This window comes from Ceratotherium simum, chromosome 5 (assembly GCF_057802395.1).
Source record: "Ceratotherium simum simum isolate JZ-2026a chromosome 5, ASM5780239v1, whole genome shotgun sequence".
Taxonomy (NCBI): domain Eukaryota; kingdom Metazoa; phylum Chordata; class Mammalia; order Perissodactyla; family Rhinocerotidae; genus Ceratotherium; species Ceratotherium simum.
The window spans coordinates 14,027,871-14,044,825 of NC_141904.1; the positions used below are offsets into that span (position 1 = coordinate 14,027,871).

The 16,955-nt window shown below is 39.0% G+C and overlaps 1 protein-coding gene across 1 annotated transcript in view; it reads left to right on the forward strand.

Annotated features, from left to right (window-relative positions):
• The first annotated feature begins 1,779 nt into the window (after positions 1-1,779).
• Positions 1,780-16,955, forward strand: part of COPB2 (coat protein complex I subunit beta 2) — a 34,685-nt gene continuing 19,509 nt past the window's right edge. Inside the window, exons 1-10 of the mRNA XM_004419309.3 lie at positions 1,780-1,921; positions 5,526-5,663; positions 9,418-9,504; positions 9,700-9,826; positions 10,688-10,836; positions 12,710-12,856; positions 13,702-13,801; positions 14,454-14,596; positions 14,852-15,051; positions 16,440-16,550. Of these exons, the coding sequence (XP_004419366.1) occupies positions 1,919-1,921; positions 5,526-5,663; positions 9,418-9,504; positions 9,700-9,826; positions 10,688-10,836; positions 12,710-12,856; positions 13,702-13,801; positions 14,454-14,596; positions 14,852-15,051; positions 16,440-16,550 (1,205 nt within the window). The 5' untranslated portion in view covers positions 1,780-1,918. The remainder of the gene's footprint in view (positions 1,922-5,525; positions 5,664-9,417; positions 9,505-9,699; positions 9,827-10,687; positions 10,837-12,709; positions 12,857-13,701; positions 13,802-14,453; positions 14,597-14,851; positions 15,052-16,439; positions 16,551-16,955) is intronic.

Below are 16,955 nucleotides of genomic sequence, written 5' to 3' on the forward strand. Positions count from 1 at the left end.
CCCCTCATCAATACCAGTGAGCTAAATCCCTGGATGCCTAGAGGTATACAAGTATTTAAATATCCCCAATTGAGCTCCTTGAGAATAGAGATGATACATCATTTTATTTTGTATTACTTGGTACTGTGCCAAGTCTGAAGATACTCTCTCAAGTACAAGAGTATCCAGGAATCAGAAATATTGGAAGCTCCACTATTCAATCAAATTAGGTATAGTTTATATTTGTAAAATTTTCAACTAACTCTTGTGATCCTCAATTGCTCCATAGAGTAAGTAAAGTAGGTATTCAATTATTAGTCTCAATTTACATATCACAACATCACACTACTGGCACTAAAATCCAGTTCAAGACCATTCTTCTTTCTACTATTGAATATCACAAAAACACAGAATAGTAGAAACAGAAGGATCATTAGAAATTATCCAATCTAATTTTTTTTTTTTTTTTTTTTGGTGAGGAAGATCGGCCCTGAGCTAACATCTGCGCCAATATTCCTCTATTTTGTATGTGGGACACCACCACAGCATGGCTTGACCAGTGTGTGTAGGTCCGCACTGGGATCTGGCCGGCAAACCCCAGGCCTCCAGAGCACCCGAACTTAACCACTACGTCACGGGGCCGGCATCACTAATTTTTTTTAAGATGAGGAAAACTGAGGCCCACAAAGAGGTCACATCAGCAGCAAAGCTCCTACTGAAAAGCCAGATTACGTGATGCAGAGTCCATCTATGTCTCCCTCTGAATATCACTTTCTACACAATTTATTTGCCTTTCTGAAAATCTAGAGGTCTAAAAAAACTCCAAGGCTTCTCTCAAGCCAGCCGTCCTTGTTTATATGTAGCCAGAGGGCAAGTTTTATTTGGCCCACAGTGTTTTAAAAAAAATTAAACAAAAGCAGGGATGTAGGAGGGTGAAGGGTGGTAGGCAAATAATCTTGCACGTTATTCTGCAACCCCTATGGCTGAGGCCCTTTTTCTAGAGTTAGCTACCTAAAGAGATATTTTGATGTAGTATAAAGAGCACAGGACTTTGAGGACATATCAGTCTGGGACCAAATCCTGACTCTACTCAGCAGTCTTAGCCAGGACACAACTTTTTTGAGGTTCAGTTTCCTCATCACTAAAATGGAGATTATTCAGATTTAAGTGAGGATTTGGGAGGAGAGTTTGTCTGGCATACAGCTGAAGAGTGATCAATATCTGTTAAAGGAGTGAATAACATAGTCGATGCTCAATAAAAGCATGCAGGTTGGGTGGCCCAACTCCTGGGAGCTCCACACTGAAGGCTCTGCCCCTCCCTCCGACCTCGGGGTCTGAAGCTCAGCCCGGAGTTCGGCCCACATCTCCGCAGCCTCAATCAGTGGCAGGTCCGGGCCGGCAGAGACCGTGTGGGCCTCGGGCTCCAGCCCATCAGAGAGCGGAGGGCTTGGAGCCTTGCTTCGCCCTCTCCCCCCTTCTCCCTCTCCCCAGAGCCAGTCGGAGGAGGCCCGACAGCCCCTCTCGGCCTCTGCGACACAGCTCCACCACGGGGCAGCTGCCCTGCCGTTGGCGTCCAGCGGGGATTAAGCATGTCGTTTTTCTTATCTTTTTATCTCTCCGTTTTCTGCCTCTCGCGCCTGCTCAGCAGCGGCAGGCCACTGCTCTCAGCGGTCGAGGCCACACCCGGCCATCTCCAGCGGCGCCAGGTTGGCTCCGGGCACTTCGGAAGGCCGCGTTGCCTAGGGAACCGGGGAGGGACTTGGGAAACGTCGGGCCAGAGCCGGGTTTGCGCAGGCGCTCGGGCCCCGGACTCCAGTATCGCGAGAATCGCCTCTCGGAAGTTCCACGTCAGTCCGTCACGGGTCGGTGGGTCTGTGGGTGTCTCAGGACTGCGTCGGGGTTAGCAAGTGAGGGCGCCCGGGCTCGGACCGACGGAGCCATGGTAGGTCCTGACCCTGCAGGAGGGAGCGGGGCCCCATCGGCCAAGGCCTGTTCCTGCGGCTCCTGGGCTGGGGGCCGCGGTGAGCAGCGGCCCGGGCTCCCATTGCGGCCGCCGCCTCAGGCCCTCGGGGTCCTGGTCGGATTTGAGTTCTGTGAGGGAGGAGGCGGTGGGGCCCAGCAGTCCGGGGTGCTTTGGGGGGCAGGGCCTGGAATTGAGGGGTCCCCGATTTCTCCGGTGCTCACGGCGTTTGTCAGCGCTCCGCGGTCTGCAGCGGGTCTGCGGGGCCGGGAGAGACAAGAGGCCCAAAACGTTGAACTCCGTGGAAGGCTTTGGCAAAATTACCGCATTCTGCCCTTAAAACGGCAGCAGCTGATCTTGCGCTCATGTTGGGCTTGTTCCTGTTATAGCGTGTGCTTACCACAAACTACGAACTTAAGCAGCGAAGCCCCCCCATAAAAGTGTATATGGAGTCAAAAGTGGAATTGCATGTGCTTTGGGATTCCAGCCTGAGTTCCTAGGGGGAAAAGAAGGGTTGGGGAGGTGTTTATAAAATTGGTTGGCGTGCTTTTCTGCATTTGCAAATATAGTGGCTGGTAAGAAAGGCAGTCACGACAGCACTTCTGTTATCACCGTCACCCTCAAGACCTGAAAATAAATTTGCACAAATGTTATAATAAGAAGAAAAGAATGTGTGAGAATATCTTTTCCGAAAAAATGTAAGAAAGTTAGTATCTTATATTTAAACATTTTCCTGCCTTTATTTTACAACTTAAAATTAAGTTTGTACAAGACAAATTGCAGAGAGTTGGAAATACCACAGAGGTTGATTCCTTGGGGAAACTGATGAAAGTTATGGTTACTCCCAGAAAAATGCATGAAATTTCCGTGGGTTCACTCACAGACACCACACCCCCACCCCCACCCTTGTCCCCTTCCTTGGGTCCCCAGGTTAAGAGCCCCTGAATAAGACCTCAAGTCTTAATTATACCACCTGACCTTACAGATGACCTGCTCTGGTCTGGGGTCTGCTGTGCTTTCTGTAATGGATATTTTTGGAAAAGTCTCTTGGATCTGCCTAATTTAGTTTTCTTTTGCAATCTTTACATTTGAGAGTGTATTTTCATAATGAAATATTTGCTTTGTTCTTTAAAAGGTTTTAATCTTTTCTATAAGATACAAAACGTGAATTTATTTGCTCATTACCATAGAATGTTTGCTATGTGCCATGCACTTTGCTAAACATTTGCCTCCTAATTCTCACAACAGCTGGGAGAGTGATTTATAAATAACGTTTATGGAGTGGTTTCCATAGGCCAGGCACTGTTCTAACTGATTAACACTGAATTTAATTCTCATAACACTAAAAGGTAGATAATAGTGTTATCCCTCATTTACATTCGTCAAACCTGAGAGAAGTTAAGTAAACTTGCCCACTATTGGACGTTTGAAATGAGTGGTGGAACTGAAATTTGAATCCAGCATGTTTCTCTAGACCTGGATTATACTGTCTGTTCTTAAACCCCCATACCCAAATGTATAAGGTGCTGTGGAGATCAAGACATGAATAAGCAATAACCCTGCCCTTAAGGAGCATCTGCTTTAGAAAACAAGAGATGTGTATACAGATGTTAAAGATTGAAATTAAATCCTATAGGATCCTGTAGGAAAGGATACTTCTGGCTTGGGTAATCAGAAAGATCATATTGGTGGCAGTAGCATTTAAGCTGAGTCCTAAATGCATCCAGTTTTGAAAGATGGAGGGAGACATTTAGACTTGAGGGTACAGTATAAGTATCTTACTCATCCTTGTGTTCTAGAGTGGCTAATACAATTTCTCATTGAAAGTAGTCACTTCAATGTTGGGAGAAATATAGCAAGAGCTCTTGGCTATGCTTTTTAAACTGGGATTTGTGCACTGGGGATATGTAGAGGTATACTGGACTTGCTCAGTCCCCTGGCCCACCTTCCTGGAGCATCACTTTTACTTAGTAATCAATCATTTAAAACATCTTTTATGGTAAAATATACACAGTCGTGATTTAGTAGATTTTTTGTATTTATTTACTAGATATTCTATAAACCAACGTTCTCAAAGTGTAGTCCATGATCTCCTAGGAGACCCCCATACTCTTTCAGCAGGACCACAAATTAAAACTATTTTCCTAATACTAAGACACTGTTGGCCTTTTTTGCTATGTTGATATTTGCACTGATGGTGTAAAAGTAATGGAAGGTGAACCTGCTGGCTCAGTGTCACCAAATTGTACTGATAGCATATTCTTCATTGTCATATTATTTTTTTAAAAGCCAATTTCACTTAAGAATGTCATTGATGAAGCTGTAAAAATTATTTTTATTACATCTCGACACTTGAGAACACATCTTTTAAGTATTCTGTGTGATGAAACGGATAGTATGCTTAAAGCACTTCTGTTGCATACTGTTGTTTAAGTTGCAGGCTTTCCTTGAACCAATGATGGATGAACTGTAGCTGTTCAGACTTTATTATTTGGCAGACATTTTCTAAAAACGGAAACAATTCAGCTGGTCCCTGACAGTATTTGTTGCCAATAATAAAATTAGAGCTTTCAAGTGAAAATTAGAATTTTAGAAACTTGTCTGTCACTAAACTTGGCAGATTTCTAATACTTAAAGACTTATCAGTTGAGGTAGATGATGATATTAATGAATGTGATTTTTTGGTACTGTATGATGAAATGTGTCAACATTTGGAAGATCTGCATAACGCAGTGAACCAACATTTTCCAAATGACCAATGCATGATGTTACAAAATGAAGCATGAGTGAGCCATCCATTCAAAATGCGAAATAGACCAATGGATTTTAATGTAACAAAGTGTAAAAAGTTTATTTATGTGGTTTCAGATTTCACATTGTAACTAACCTTTAAGAAACTATCATTTGTCAAGTTTTGGTATCAAAGAAGAAGATCCACAATTATTTGAAAAAATTATTAAAATATTCCTCTCTTTCCAACTACATATCTTTGTGAGGTCAGGTTTTTTTTCATATACATCAACCAAAACAACATGTCACAACATATTGAAGGCTGAAGCAGATAGGAGAAACCAATTGTCTTTTATTAAGTCAGAATTAAAAGAGTTTTGCAAAAATATGGAACATTGCCACTTTTCTCACTAATTTTAAAAATATAGTTATTTTTCATAAAAGTATGTTATTTAAATTAACATATAATGGGTTTATTTTTATTTGAAAATGAATTAATATATAAATATTTTAAAGCTGCCTCAGTTTTTATTTTTAACATGGTGAATGTCAATAGATATAACCTACATAAACAAAAGCTTTTTAGGATCCTCAAAAATTTTTAAGAGTGTAAAGGGGTCCTGAGACCAGAAAGTTTGACAATTGTTGCTATAAATTTTAAAATTTTAAATATTCTTATTTTTTGTATGTGCAAGTAGAGAATAGGTACTTTAGACTTGAAATTGTGTCTCCAATTTAGCAAAGTAGAAGCTGAATTGATTCGTAGGCCTGTTAATACACTGTTTTTAGTTAAGATCTCAAACACGTTTTATTTGGCATAGCAATTTAATTTTTTTTTTATGTTCTTTCTCCTTAGCCTCTGCGACTTGATATCAAGAGAAAGCTCACTGCTCGATCTGATCGAGTTAAGAGTGTGGATTTGCATCCTACAGAGCCATGGATGTTGGCGAGTCTTTACAATGGCAGTGTATGCGTTTGGAATCATGAAACACAGGTAGGAATTTTTAAGGACTTTATTAGAAATGCTGTGTTTATAATGAAAGAGGAAGAATATCATAACAGAGTCCAGTAGCTATCTGCAGACTGCTTTCTCAAATTGGGACAAAGTATTTTCAGTAAGGAGGAACTAACATTTATGAGGGTATAGCTTGTGGGAGATACTGTTCTGGGCTCGTTATATACGATATTTAAGTACTAAATTCTGATGTAGGTAATATTAGCTCTTTGAAATTAAGGAAGCTGACACCAATATAAGATCACTTGCTCTAGATAAAGTATTTAATAGTACTTAATTTTCCATTCAGTGAATATTCTAACAATCTTAAGAATAAGATTTTTAATTTTATTTTTTCCCAAGTGCTCAATGTAATAATATGCAGATAACTTGCAATCAACCATACAAATCATAGATTATATCAGAGAAATATTTGTAGTCAGCTTTTGATTACACATATGAGAATATGCATTTTACAGATTATGTGCTTTAAATGCGTGTTTTATTCTCTTTCATCTGAGTAAATAATGTATCCTTCAAATTAGTTTATTTCATGTTTCCCAGTCTTTCTTGACTAGCCCTAATCTTTCTCTTTCAAAGTGCCGAACAGATAGTAAGCAGTATCCCATACAGTGATGTATCTGCTTATATGCTGATTATCCTCAACATCCAAGGTTAAGTGCGTAAAATTCACATTTAAGGAATTTAAGATGGCAGATATAGGTTTAGGGAACCAAGGTCAGAAGTAAACCTAAAAACACTCTTACAGTTTTGTCTCAGTGTAAAGAAACAGTAATGACTGCACAGGAAACCAGGACCCCCACCAGTGCCATTTCATGTACGTCAACACTTGGTTCCCCTCTGTATCCCAGTGCCTATAATATTACCTGACATATAGTAAGTGCTCAATAATTATTTCTTGAACTAATGAATAATAAACATTCCATTTATCACTATATCACTGTCAGGATTTCTGTGCTCTGCAATTTCAGATCTTTATCTTGGGAATTCCTTTTGCCTTGATGCAGATAATATGCATGCTAACTGCTTTTTCTTTTTTTTGGTGGGGGGCTACTTCTCCATCCAAATGTTTAAAACCTTTCTGATTTTATGCTTAATAGATAATGTTGGTGCCTCTCCCACCTCACTACCCTTCCTAATTCTTCCTAGGGATCCCCTCTCTCAGATCCATTTAGCTATCTCTCAGCTCTGTCATTTCACTGTTGTATGTTCTAAAGCCCAGGTATACTTCCTTTATCTTTCTGCAGGCTTTGCCGTAACATAACTCTGCTTTATCTGGGTCATCCACTTTGCCTCGTTTTTCTTCTGTACTCTTTCACAGGGCCATCTGCTTCCCCTTTCATATTTCATCTCATTGGTAATTTCTTGTTTAATTTCTTTCTTTCCTTCAAGAATGGAGGTTCTGTGAGGACAGGGATTACCCTAATCTTATTTCCCACTGTTGCTCCAAGCACATACCTGGCAGTTAGGCTCATGGTAGATACTCAGTAAGTGTTCGTTGAATGGTTGATCTATTTTGGGTTATCCCTGCTTTTTTCCCTCTACTTACCACCAGTAGGAGTTATTGCCACTCATGTATATTGAGAGCAAAATTCTTGAAAGAGCCGAAAGGTTTTTGGAAGTAAATTCAAATGCACTTAAATTTTAAATAAGGAGATATTGTATACTCTTTCAGGTGGTGGGTGCAATGGTTACAAAATCAGTATGCCTAGAATTTGAAGCCGTCCTGCTAATTAAATGATGTAGGCAAGCCTTTTAACCATGCTGAGGCTCAGTTTACTTATCTAAAATGAAGATGATATTGTTGCCTTGCATGCGTTATAAGATTGTCAAAAGGATTAAATCAAATTAGATAAAATTGTATATGAGACCTATAAGGTCCCATATAAATATTAGTCATTATTTTCCTGATTTACATTGGGTGTTTGTGTGTTGAGTGTGTAGCGTTTCCTCCTCTTTCGGTTGTTTAGCTTCTAGATTGCGGAGACCATCTCTCATGTCATTTGTTTTTGTATCAGCCACAGCACTTAACATGGACCTGAGCCATGACTGTTTGTTCTGCAGCAGCTATTTTTTTTTTTTTTTTTTGTGAGGAAGATCAGCCCTGAGCTAACATCCATGCTAATCCTCCTCTTTTTGCTGAGGAAGACCGGCCCTGGGCTAACATCTATTGCCAATCCGCCTCCCCCCCCCCCCCACAAAGCCCCAGTAGATAGTTGTATGTCATAGTTGCACATCCTTCTAGTTTCTGTATGTGGGACGTGGCCTCAGCATGGCCGGAGAAGCGGTGCGTCGGTGCACGCCTAGAATCCGAACCCGGGCCACCAGTAGCGAAGTGTGCGCACCTAACTGCTAAGCCACGGGGCCGGCCCTGCAGCAGCTTTTTCACTGCTCAGCAGATCCCTGGATTTGTTGGTTCCTGATGAGCTTTCGTGGGTTTGTGTCATCTTATAGAGTGCACGTTCTGTCTGCTCTCAGTGTCTATATCATAGTCAGCTGGTAGCAGTTGTACAGGGTGGAGCTGATGTCCCCGTTTATTCAGTCTTTGTCTGAAGAATCTTTGAAGTCTGGCTTGGGAAGCCAGAGTAGGCTCAACAGTTCTTATGAACCAGTCCCTACTCTTTTTATTTAGTGCACGTGGTTAATCAATCAGTAAGATTGTACTGTTTTCATTACTCTCTGGTACAAAAAGAGAGATTGAGGGGCTGGCCCAGTGGTGTAGTGGTTAAGTTCACGCGCTCCGCTTTGGCAGTCCGGAGTTCATAGCTTCGGATCCTGGACGTGGACCTATGCAGTGCTTATCAAGCCATGCTGTGGCAGGCGTCCCACATGTAAAGTAGAGGAAGATGGGCACAGATGTTAGCCCAGGGCCAATCTTCCTCAGCAAAAGAGAAAAAAAGAGAGATTGAGAAATGATAGTTTGATTTTCAGAATTTTGAAGAACAAGGCATCAGAGTGGGAGGATGAAGAGATGCATTCATCCCTGCTGCTTCTAGGGGGGGGTCTCCTAGTTTTCTACCTTTATCCTGTGTAAGTTAGTCCATCTGAGCAGCTTGAAGGGGCGTCTGAATCACTGTGTTCTCATACTTCACTAAAAAGATGAATACCATTTGTATGGAAGCATATTGCGAAGTGTACAAAAGAATTGTATCTTGTTTATGAGTTTATTTTATGAGTTTAAGGGTTTCATTTTACAAAGAAGAAACTAAGAGCTAATTTATTCAACATATACTTCTTACACACTGGTTGTTTGCCAGCCACTGTTCTAGGCTCTGGGAATACAGTGGTGAACAAGATTCCTACCCTCAGGGAGCTTAGCAGGAACGACTGACATTAAACATGTAATTACGAAGGTGTTACCTTATGAAAGGGAAGTATATAGTTCTGTGGGTGGGTTTTCAGGCAGAGGGAACAGGAGCAAAGGTGAGGCTGGGAGCAGCCAAAGATGAGGGTAGAGAAGTAGGGAAGGGCTGGAGCACAGAGGATTTGGAAGTCCATCTTGTGGACGTTTGCTTTCTTTTATCTTTTATAAGTATTATAATTTTGAATCTGTTAAAGAAAAGTTGACTCATCTATTTTTTTCATTTGACTATTGAGCTTTCATATTTTAGCTGGAGAATATTTTTAAATTAGAAGTGATCTAAATAATTGGATGTTTTAAATATTTTAAAACAGTAGATTTTTCAGTTATTTTCTCATAACTCAAAGTGTATATTCTTGTTAAATTTTAAAGACACTGGTGAAAACATTTGAAGTGTGTGATCTTCCTGTCCGAGCTGCAAAGTTTGTTGCAAGGAAGAATTGGGTTGTGACAGGAGCGGTAAGTAATTATATGAATTTCTAATCCCATTTTCTGAATTGGTCAATGATTATGTAAATGAATTTCAGAATTTTGATTCTTGATTTGTTGATTAGTGCAATGTTTGGAGCACGGACTTTTTATACCTTGAGTCTATAATATACTTTTTTGTGCAATTCATAACAGTAATGATGGTTTGTAAATTTCCATTTCTAGGATGACATGCAGATTAGAGTGTTCAATTACAATACTCTGGAGAGAGTTCATATGTTTGAAGCGCACTCAGACTACATTCGCTGTATTGCTGTTCATCCAACCCAGCCTTTCATTCTAACCAGCAGCGGTAAGAGATCACCCCTTTTGATCATGTGTGTCTCTTTGAGTAATTCATTTTCATTCAGTGAGACATGCAATTCTTTTACTGCTGTTACAAGTAGAGTTCTGATTCCAAGCAGCCTTTAAACTCTTTAAATCCATTAATGTGCTGTCAATGCTGCTTGCTTTTGTATTTTAATAAAATATCAACTCTGCTTAGGATTTGTATAGCAATTGCTCCAATGCCTGTCAAGGAAGACCGACTTGAAGGTCTAGATGCTTAAACATCTGCTGAACAGAAAGCTTATTTACATGCTGATGAGTGAGTTTGGCAGATTGCCATATACCCTAGTCAGTTTTATCTTTATTTTCAGATTAGTTTGCTCCTTGGTATTACGTATAAAACAGTGGACTTTTGGAGGGCAATTAAAACAAATTGCACTGAATTGGTAATAGCTCTTTGAAACATTTTTAAAAATTGAGAAGTAATTCAAAACTTTTTTTAAACCAGTCTTGTATTTATAAGAGCAAATGCTTATTCCTTTAATAGTCATTGCCATCATTTTTCAGTCATTCTTAGACTCTAATCCAACTTGTGTTACTCTTTTGTCATCCTGTAAAGCCCTGAGTCTTTCTTAAATTTTTTCATGAAATGTTTATATTTGCTATTAGTAATTTCTCTCTTTTATCTCTACTCTTCTGTAGAAAGTTAAGTTTTTTCTTAGAATAAATAAGGATTTTAAAAAATCTATTCAGTTCTGATTCTTTTTCTGTAAGTCATGGAATGTATGATTTATGTTTGCTCCCTTAAAAGGCACAGACCCTGCATCTTAGTTCTGAATGAAAGAAATAGAAATTGCAACTAACTTGAGACTTTCTTTTGGCCTAGATGACATGCTTATTAAGCTCTGGGACTGGGATAAAAAATGGTCTTGCTCACAAGTGTTTGAAGGACATACCCATTATGTTATGCAGATTGTGATCAACCCCAAAGATAACAATCAGTTTGCCAGCGCGTCTTTGGACAGGACCATCAAGGTAGGGTGTCCACTATTTGTGTCAGCTGTGATTGTTGGTGAAATATAGTTGTTTTAGGTATTTTACTACTGGCTGCCCAGAAAGTTATTCCTGTCTTAGAAGTTTCTCTCAAAAGCTCAAAATAGGACTTCTCATTTTGATCTAGAAGGGCATAGTCTGTTTAGAAAATATTGTGGCAACTCGGTGCTTTTAACGAAGGAGTGTTTTTCCATGTGGGAGCAATATATTGTAAGACTTTTAAACCTCTGCAAACCCAGAATAAGAAAAATGCCGTTATCTTCTCTAGGTTACTGTTTCCTCCTTAAAAATGTTTTAAAGCATTTACTGTTGACCTGTGCTGATTATTAATTTATTTTATATTTAAATTTCATCTGCCTCCATTCTCTTTTTCTTCCTCCATTTCTCCGTACTGCTGCCAGTTAGCTTTCTAAAACGTGGATTCCATCTTCTCAGTTCCCAATCTAAGGATAAAAGGCCAAATGCCTTGGTGTGGAATATAAGAGTTTCCAAGACTAGCCTCAGCCAATTTTATGAGACATCTCCTCTAACCCTGGTCTACTCACTGTTCTCTCTAGAGATGCCATGAATATTCATAGAACCTTACCTTATTCAGCTGTTCCCTCTGCATGCAGAACTCTTTATTCTCACTTTTTGATTTATTTTCCTCTGGAGAACTACTCATCTTTTGAGGCTTAGCACAATTATTTACTCTGAGAAGCTCTCTTTAAACATCCATTTCACATCTAGACAGAGCCACTCACGCTAATCCCATTCCTTCTTTGCTTTTTCCTCTGTTATGGCTTCACATTGAATAATGTGTCTCTGGAAATCTGTATTCCCTGAAATGTTGATGTTGGGGCAGGAACTGTGTGTCGCTCCCACTTCCCCAAACAGACACTCAGTATCCAGCAGCACAGTGCCCTGCCTGTACTAGATGCTTAATACATGTTGCATGAGTGCAGTCCTATTCCTTTTTCCATTACAATATTTCAGATATCTCTGCATGCATACATTTAAAATTATATATTGCATTAACTTTTGCTTACACGTGAGTTTACATCTTATATTAGTTTTCCTTTAACTTACATAAAATGTTATAAGTTATTTGTCTGACATTTATTATTAAATGTTATATGTCTGAATATCTTAGAGTTTTGACCTTACTTTTTTTCCCTTTTATTGGATTGTCCTTGCTTTTGACATAGGTTGGAAACTTTGAAATTAGTTTTAAACTTTCTTCACTAAATTAGATATACGTTGAGAACAAGAATGGTCTTCTCTTTGGCTCTAGTAAAGTTTGTTGTATACAGTAAGTGGTAAACATTTGTTTACGCATCTTTATACTCCCCACAGGGCCATGTGGTAGGCACTCAATAAATACTTGTCAAGATAAAGCTTAATACCAGTACTGTAGTAGTGTTTGACTACTTTCCATATTTTTAATTTTTTAATTAAGTGGTACTTGTCTCCTTTTAATACATCTTATTAAATCCACTTTCGTTAGCTTTACGTTAAAATCTTTCGTAGAATCATTTCCTACCCTTAAATTAGTGTTGCTCAAAGTGTAGCTTGTGGATTACCTGCGGTGTCTCTTAAAAATCTGTATTCCTGGGTTTCACTGTAGATCCACTGAATCATAATCTCTAGAGATAAAGCCTGGAAATTGGCGTTTTCAGAGAATGCCATAGTGATTCTGTCCCCTGGAAATTCAAGTCAAGTGAGAAAGAACAAAAACAAATGGGTGAAAAGAATGAACATTCTTTAGTTTCTCTCTCCTGGGCTCTGGCATTTTATATAATATGTCAGAAGTGGTGAAGCTGCCTTCTGAAAAGCGAGGCCCTGTATTGACTGGCAGTGCTGTTGCTCTTTGAAGGTGTGGCAGCTGGGCTCTTCCTCACCAAACTTCACTCTGGAGGGACATGAGAAAGGCGTGAATTGCATTGATTACTACAGTGGTGGCGACAAACCGTACCTCATTTCAGGTGCAGATGACCGTCTTGTTAAAATATGGGACTATCAGGTACGGTTTTTTCATAACCTTCTTTGACGTATGTTGACATGCTTCTCACTGTTTCTTACAGGACAGTTAAAACTTGGGTTGTCAAATTCTGTTCATAGCATAACAACTTAAGCCCTCGGTATTTGCACCTAAACTGTGGTCCCAATTTATTCTCCATATGAAAATAAATGCCTGTCACAATTTTCAAAATAAAATGCCATATTTATTTTTCATTTAATAGGAGAAATTAGAAATTTTAACTGTTTAATTAAAATGAATTTTCACATCCTCTAGTATCCTCATTGGCAGACTTCCGTTTATATTTGAAAACCAGCAGATCAGTGAATAGTGTCAGGACACAGCCATGGTACAGGTATTTTGCCACGTAGACTCTTGTAAACCTAGTTATGAGCTCTTGTTACCATGCTTTTGATCTCTGAGATTTTGTTAAGTTTCTGTTTTTATGTTTCTCATCAAAATTTCCACAAGCAGTTAATAAAATGAGGCCTAGAAAACCAGTTTTACTTAGAAACTTATTCACGTTCGTATTTAAATACAGAATAAAAATATTGAAGACATTACCCTAGGAATTTGGGGGGAAAATATTCAGATGAAAGCCAGGTCTTTTTGGGCGAGGGATGCGTTTTTTTCTTCTTTAAATGTGATAGTTACATTTGCCTGTACTACCAAATAATTAGAGAAAATATGCACACAACAAGATAATTCTATTTCAGAAATTTCTGTATTGAATTCTACTTAGATTATCATAACCACTATCGTTTATAATGTATCTGTGCACTGGGAAAATAAAGGATGAGTGACTTGTTTTTCCACTAATAAAAATGTTTTCTGTGTCTTGATTACAGAATAAAACATGTGTACAGACACTGGAGGGACATGCCCAAAATGTGTCTTGTGCCAGTTTTCATCCTGAGTTGCCAATCATCATCACAGGTTCAGAAGATGGTAAGTTAGAAATGTATGCTTATTCCTCTGCTTTTAATTACTAAGTGGATATTTAAGCCGGGTAGTGCCCTGCATTATAAGTGGAGGTTTCCAAAGATTTTGATATTTTTATTAGATTAGAATACTTGAGCTATCAAAGAGTAAAGGGGCATTATCATCATATCATGATTCTAATGTGTTTGACTCTATTACTTAAATAAGAGGACACCTGGAAGTCCTAGTGAAAAACTGAAAAAGCCTGTGCTTTGGAGTCTAGAAATGTGGGGTCAGATTCAGGCTCTGCCACTTCATGGATGTGTGGTTTGGGAAAATTAAGAAATGGGAACAGACATTTCCACTTCATAGGATTATAGTGAAAAGATGAGAAGAAACCACATGTATAAAGCATCTGGCACATAGTAGTCACTGTACCCAGGAAATTCTGTCATTATTTCACACTTAAAATCACATTTGTTAGTTTTAGTTTCTCATAAATTTTCTATTATTAATTTATGTTGCTGTATAAAGTCACTTACAGACTATAGATCAAAAAATTAAGCTGCCAGGAGGTGTTTTCTGTTTGAATATAAAGACTTCCCTGTGGCTGGTTCACCAGACATAGTTCATTGCTGGATGTTCAAATCAAAAGGAGTATTCACACTGTTCTTTTTAGGAACCGTGCGTATTTGGCATTCAAGTACGTATCGCCTCGAGAGCACATTGAATTATGGAATGGAGAGGGTGTGGTGTGTGGCCAGTCTGAGAGGGTCCAACAATGTCGCTTTGGGCTATGATGAAGGGAGCATCATTGTTAAGGTAATCTCTAATTATACTATCTCTCTGATTATATGGACATAGGGGAAGCAGTTTTCCTTGTATTAGTACAGTCATCTTCCCAGTCACCGGTTTTGTTAGACTGGCACTTCTTTCACTAAGCACAAGAGATTAAGCACTGGAGGTTTAAAGTGGAAGAAAGGAGTCCTCTGTTAAATGAAAATAGAGAATGTTTATTTTGTTGTAGTTTTATTTGTGTTCCTGTTCATTGCTAAGAGCCATTTGTCATTCTTCCAGCTTGGTCGGGAAGAACCTGCTATGTCCATGGATGCCAATGGAAAGATAATTTGGGCCAAACATTCAGAAGTCCAGCAGGCCAACCTAAAAGCAATGGGTGATGCTGAAATTAAAGATGGAGAAAGATTGCCACTGGCAGTAAAGGATATGGGCAGTTGTGAAATATACCCTCAGACTATTCAGCACAATCCTAATGGGCGGTAAGCCATCACCAAAATCTTTCTCTGAGCTTCTGAGTATGTTAGAGCAGGGTCTGCATATCCATAGCATATACCACTCCTGCCCTCTGGTGGGCGTTCCTCATGAGCTTTTGCCCTGGCCTCACAATCCTTCTCAACACAACTGCAGGCAGCCATACAAATTGATTGAGTTGGCATGCAAGGTGAAAGCATTGCCTTCCTAGCCTTGTCCCACCACACAATTTTGAACGGTTAAATAGTTTTGTTTACTCTTATTTCAGATGGGTTGGGTTTGTCTGCTTGTGCTTCTTTGAGGGCAAGGATCATGTCTTATCCTGAGACTTAGTGGGTATCCTCTAAATACTTGCTGACTCATTTGCTCTTAAGGGAAAAAACTGATTCTGTGGTATGTGTCTTTTGAAAAAGTTTTGGGATTGGTAATAATTCTGCTGCTTATCTATAATTTGAACCATCAGTTCTGTTTCTCCCTTAAGATTTAGAAAGCACCAAATATATTGTGAGAGAGGAGTTTCTAGCACAATGAGTTGAAACGTGTGGAGCTTTAAAAATTATTTTACAATACATCTGGGCATTTTATAATGCTGTCCTGACTATTGAAAAGGACAAATTATATAAACCAAGTATGCTGCCTCATTCAGTAAATAGTATCTATAATTATTTGTAATATAATTTTCTTATGAAGATTAAGAATGCATTATATATTTTTCACTTAATATCATAAAACATTTTTTGCTGTAAGTTTTTCATTTTACCTTTGGCAATCTAATAGCAGCCACTACAGTGTTCTAAATTATAACTTTAAAGAGAGTTGTTTATGTTTATTGAGAAAATTTTATTTGACTATGCATCATTCTATTTTTACTCATTATTTGAATGTTAAAATATTCTGTTTATTTTGATAAATTTAACAGTCATTAAAAACTGGACTAAGGTATTTTTATTCATTTGAATGATCAGCTTTAAAATGAAGATAATCTTGCAACAAGATAGTGCCTTCTTATGATGTAAATTGTAATGAGCAAAGTGCTAGGCATTTTGCTGCTCAACAAATACTAGTTGAATTATTAGAATCCTCCCTCTATGCATCTCCAGCCTCTCTCATCTTCCTGTCCAAGTCTTCTTTGTTTATAAGAGAAGGCCATTGCAATAATATTTTCAGCAATAACACCATCTTCATAATTTGCTTTTGGATTTGTTGGGTGGAATATTTATGTCTAGCTCTGTATTCAAAGAAACGTGTAACTTTAAAAGATATTAGATTCAATTGTAACAGTCAACTGAAATAATATTTATTAGAAATATTTTACCATAAAGATGAATCATTGTTTCTTAACTTCTACATGTCATTGGTCCTCTCTACTTCCCCCCCTGGCTTCTGTAATTTCTAGGTTTGTTGTGGTGTGTGGTGATGGCGAGTACATCATCTACACGGCAATGGCATTGAGAAACAAGAGCTTTGGGTCTGCCCAGGAGTTTGCATGGGCCCATGATTCTTCAGAGTAAGTTTTGGCTATGTGATACCGAGCTTGCCCTGATGGCACAGGGGGTTCTGTGTGTGGCTGTGTTAAAGAGGTTCCCGAGGCTCACTGTAGGCTGTCCTTCTCCATGTTAAAGAATAGTTCTCACGAGAGCTGACTGTTGGAAGATTAGAGTCAGAGGCAGCTGTGCAGTGTGAGCTGCCTTTGCCATTTCTGTATTCAGTATTGAGCTGGCTCATTCAAGTTGATCTAATAATCCCATTAAACTGGGGGCCCACCATCCATTTTCTTGATGAAGCCCATGGCAGAGCCTGGTGCTTATGGGCTCAAGACAAAGTAGGCTCTCCCTGTGACCTGGTGTCCTGAGATGCTCCTGGCTGTTTCTGAGCTAGTTGGGAGAGATGCTGTAGTTTGATGTCATCTTGA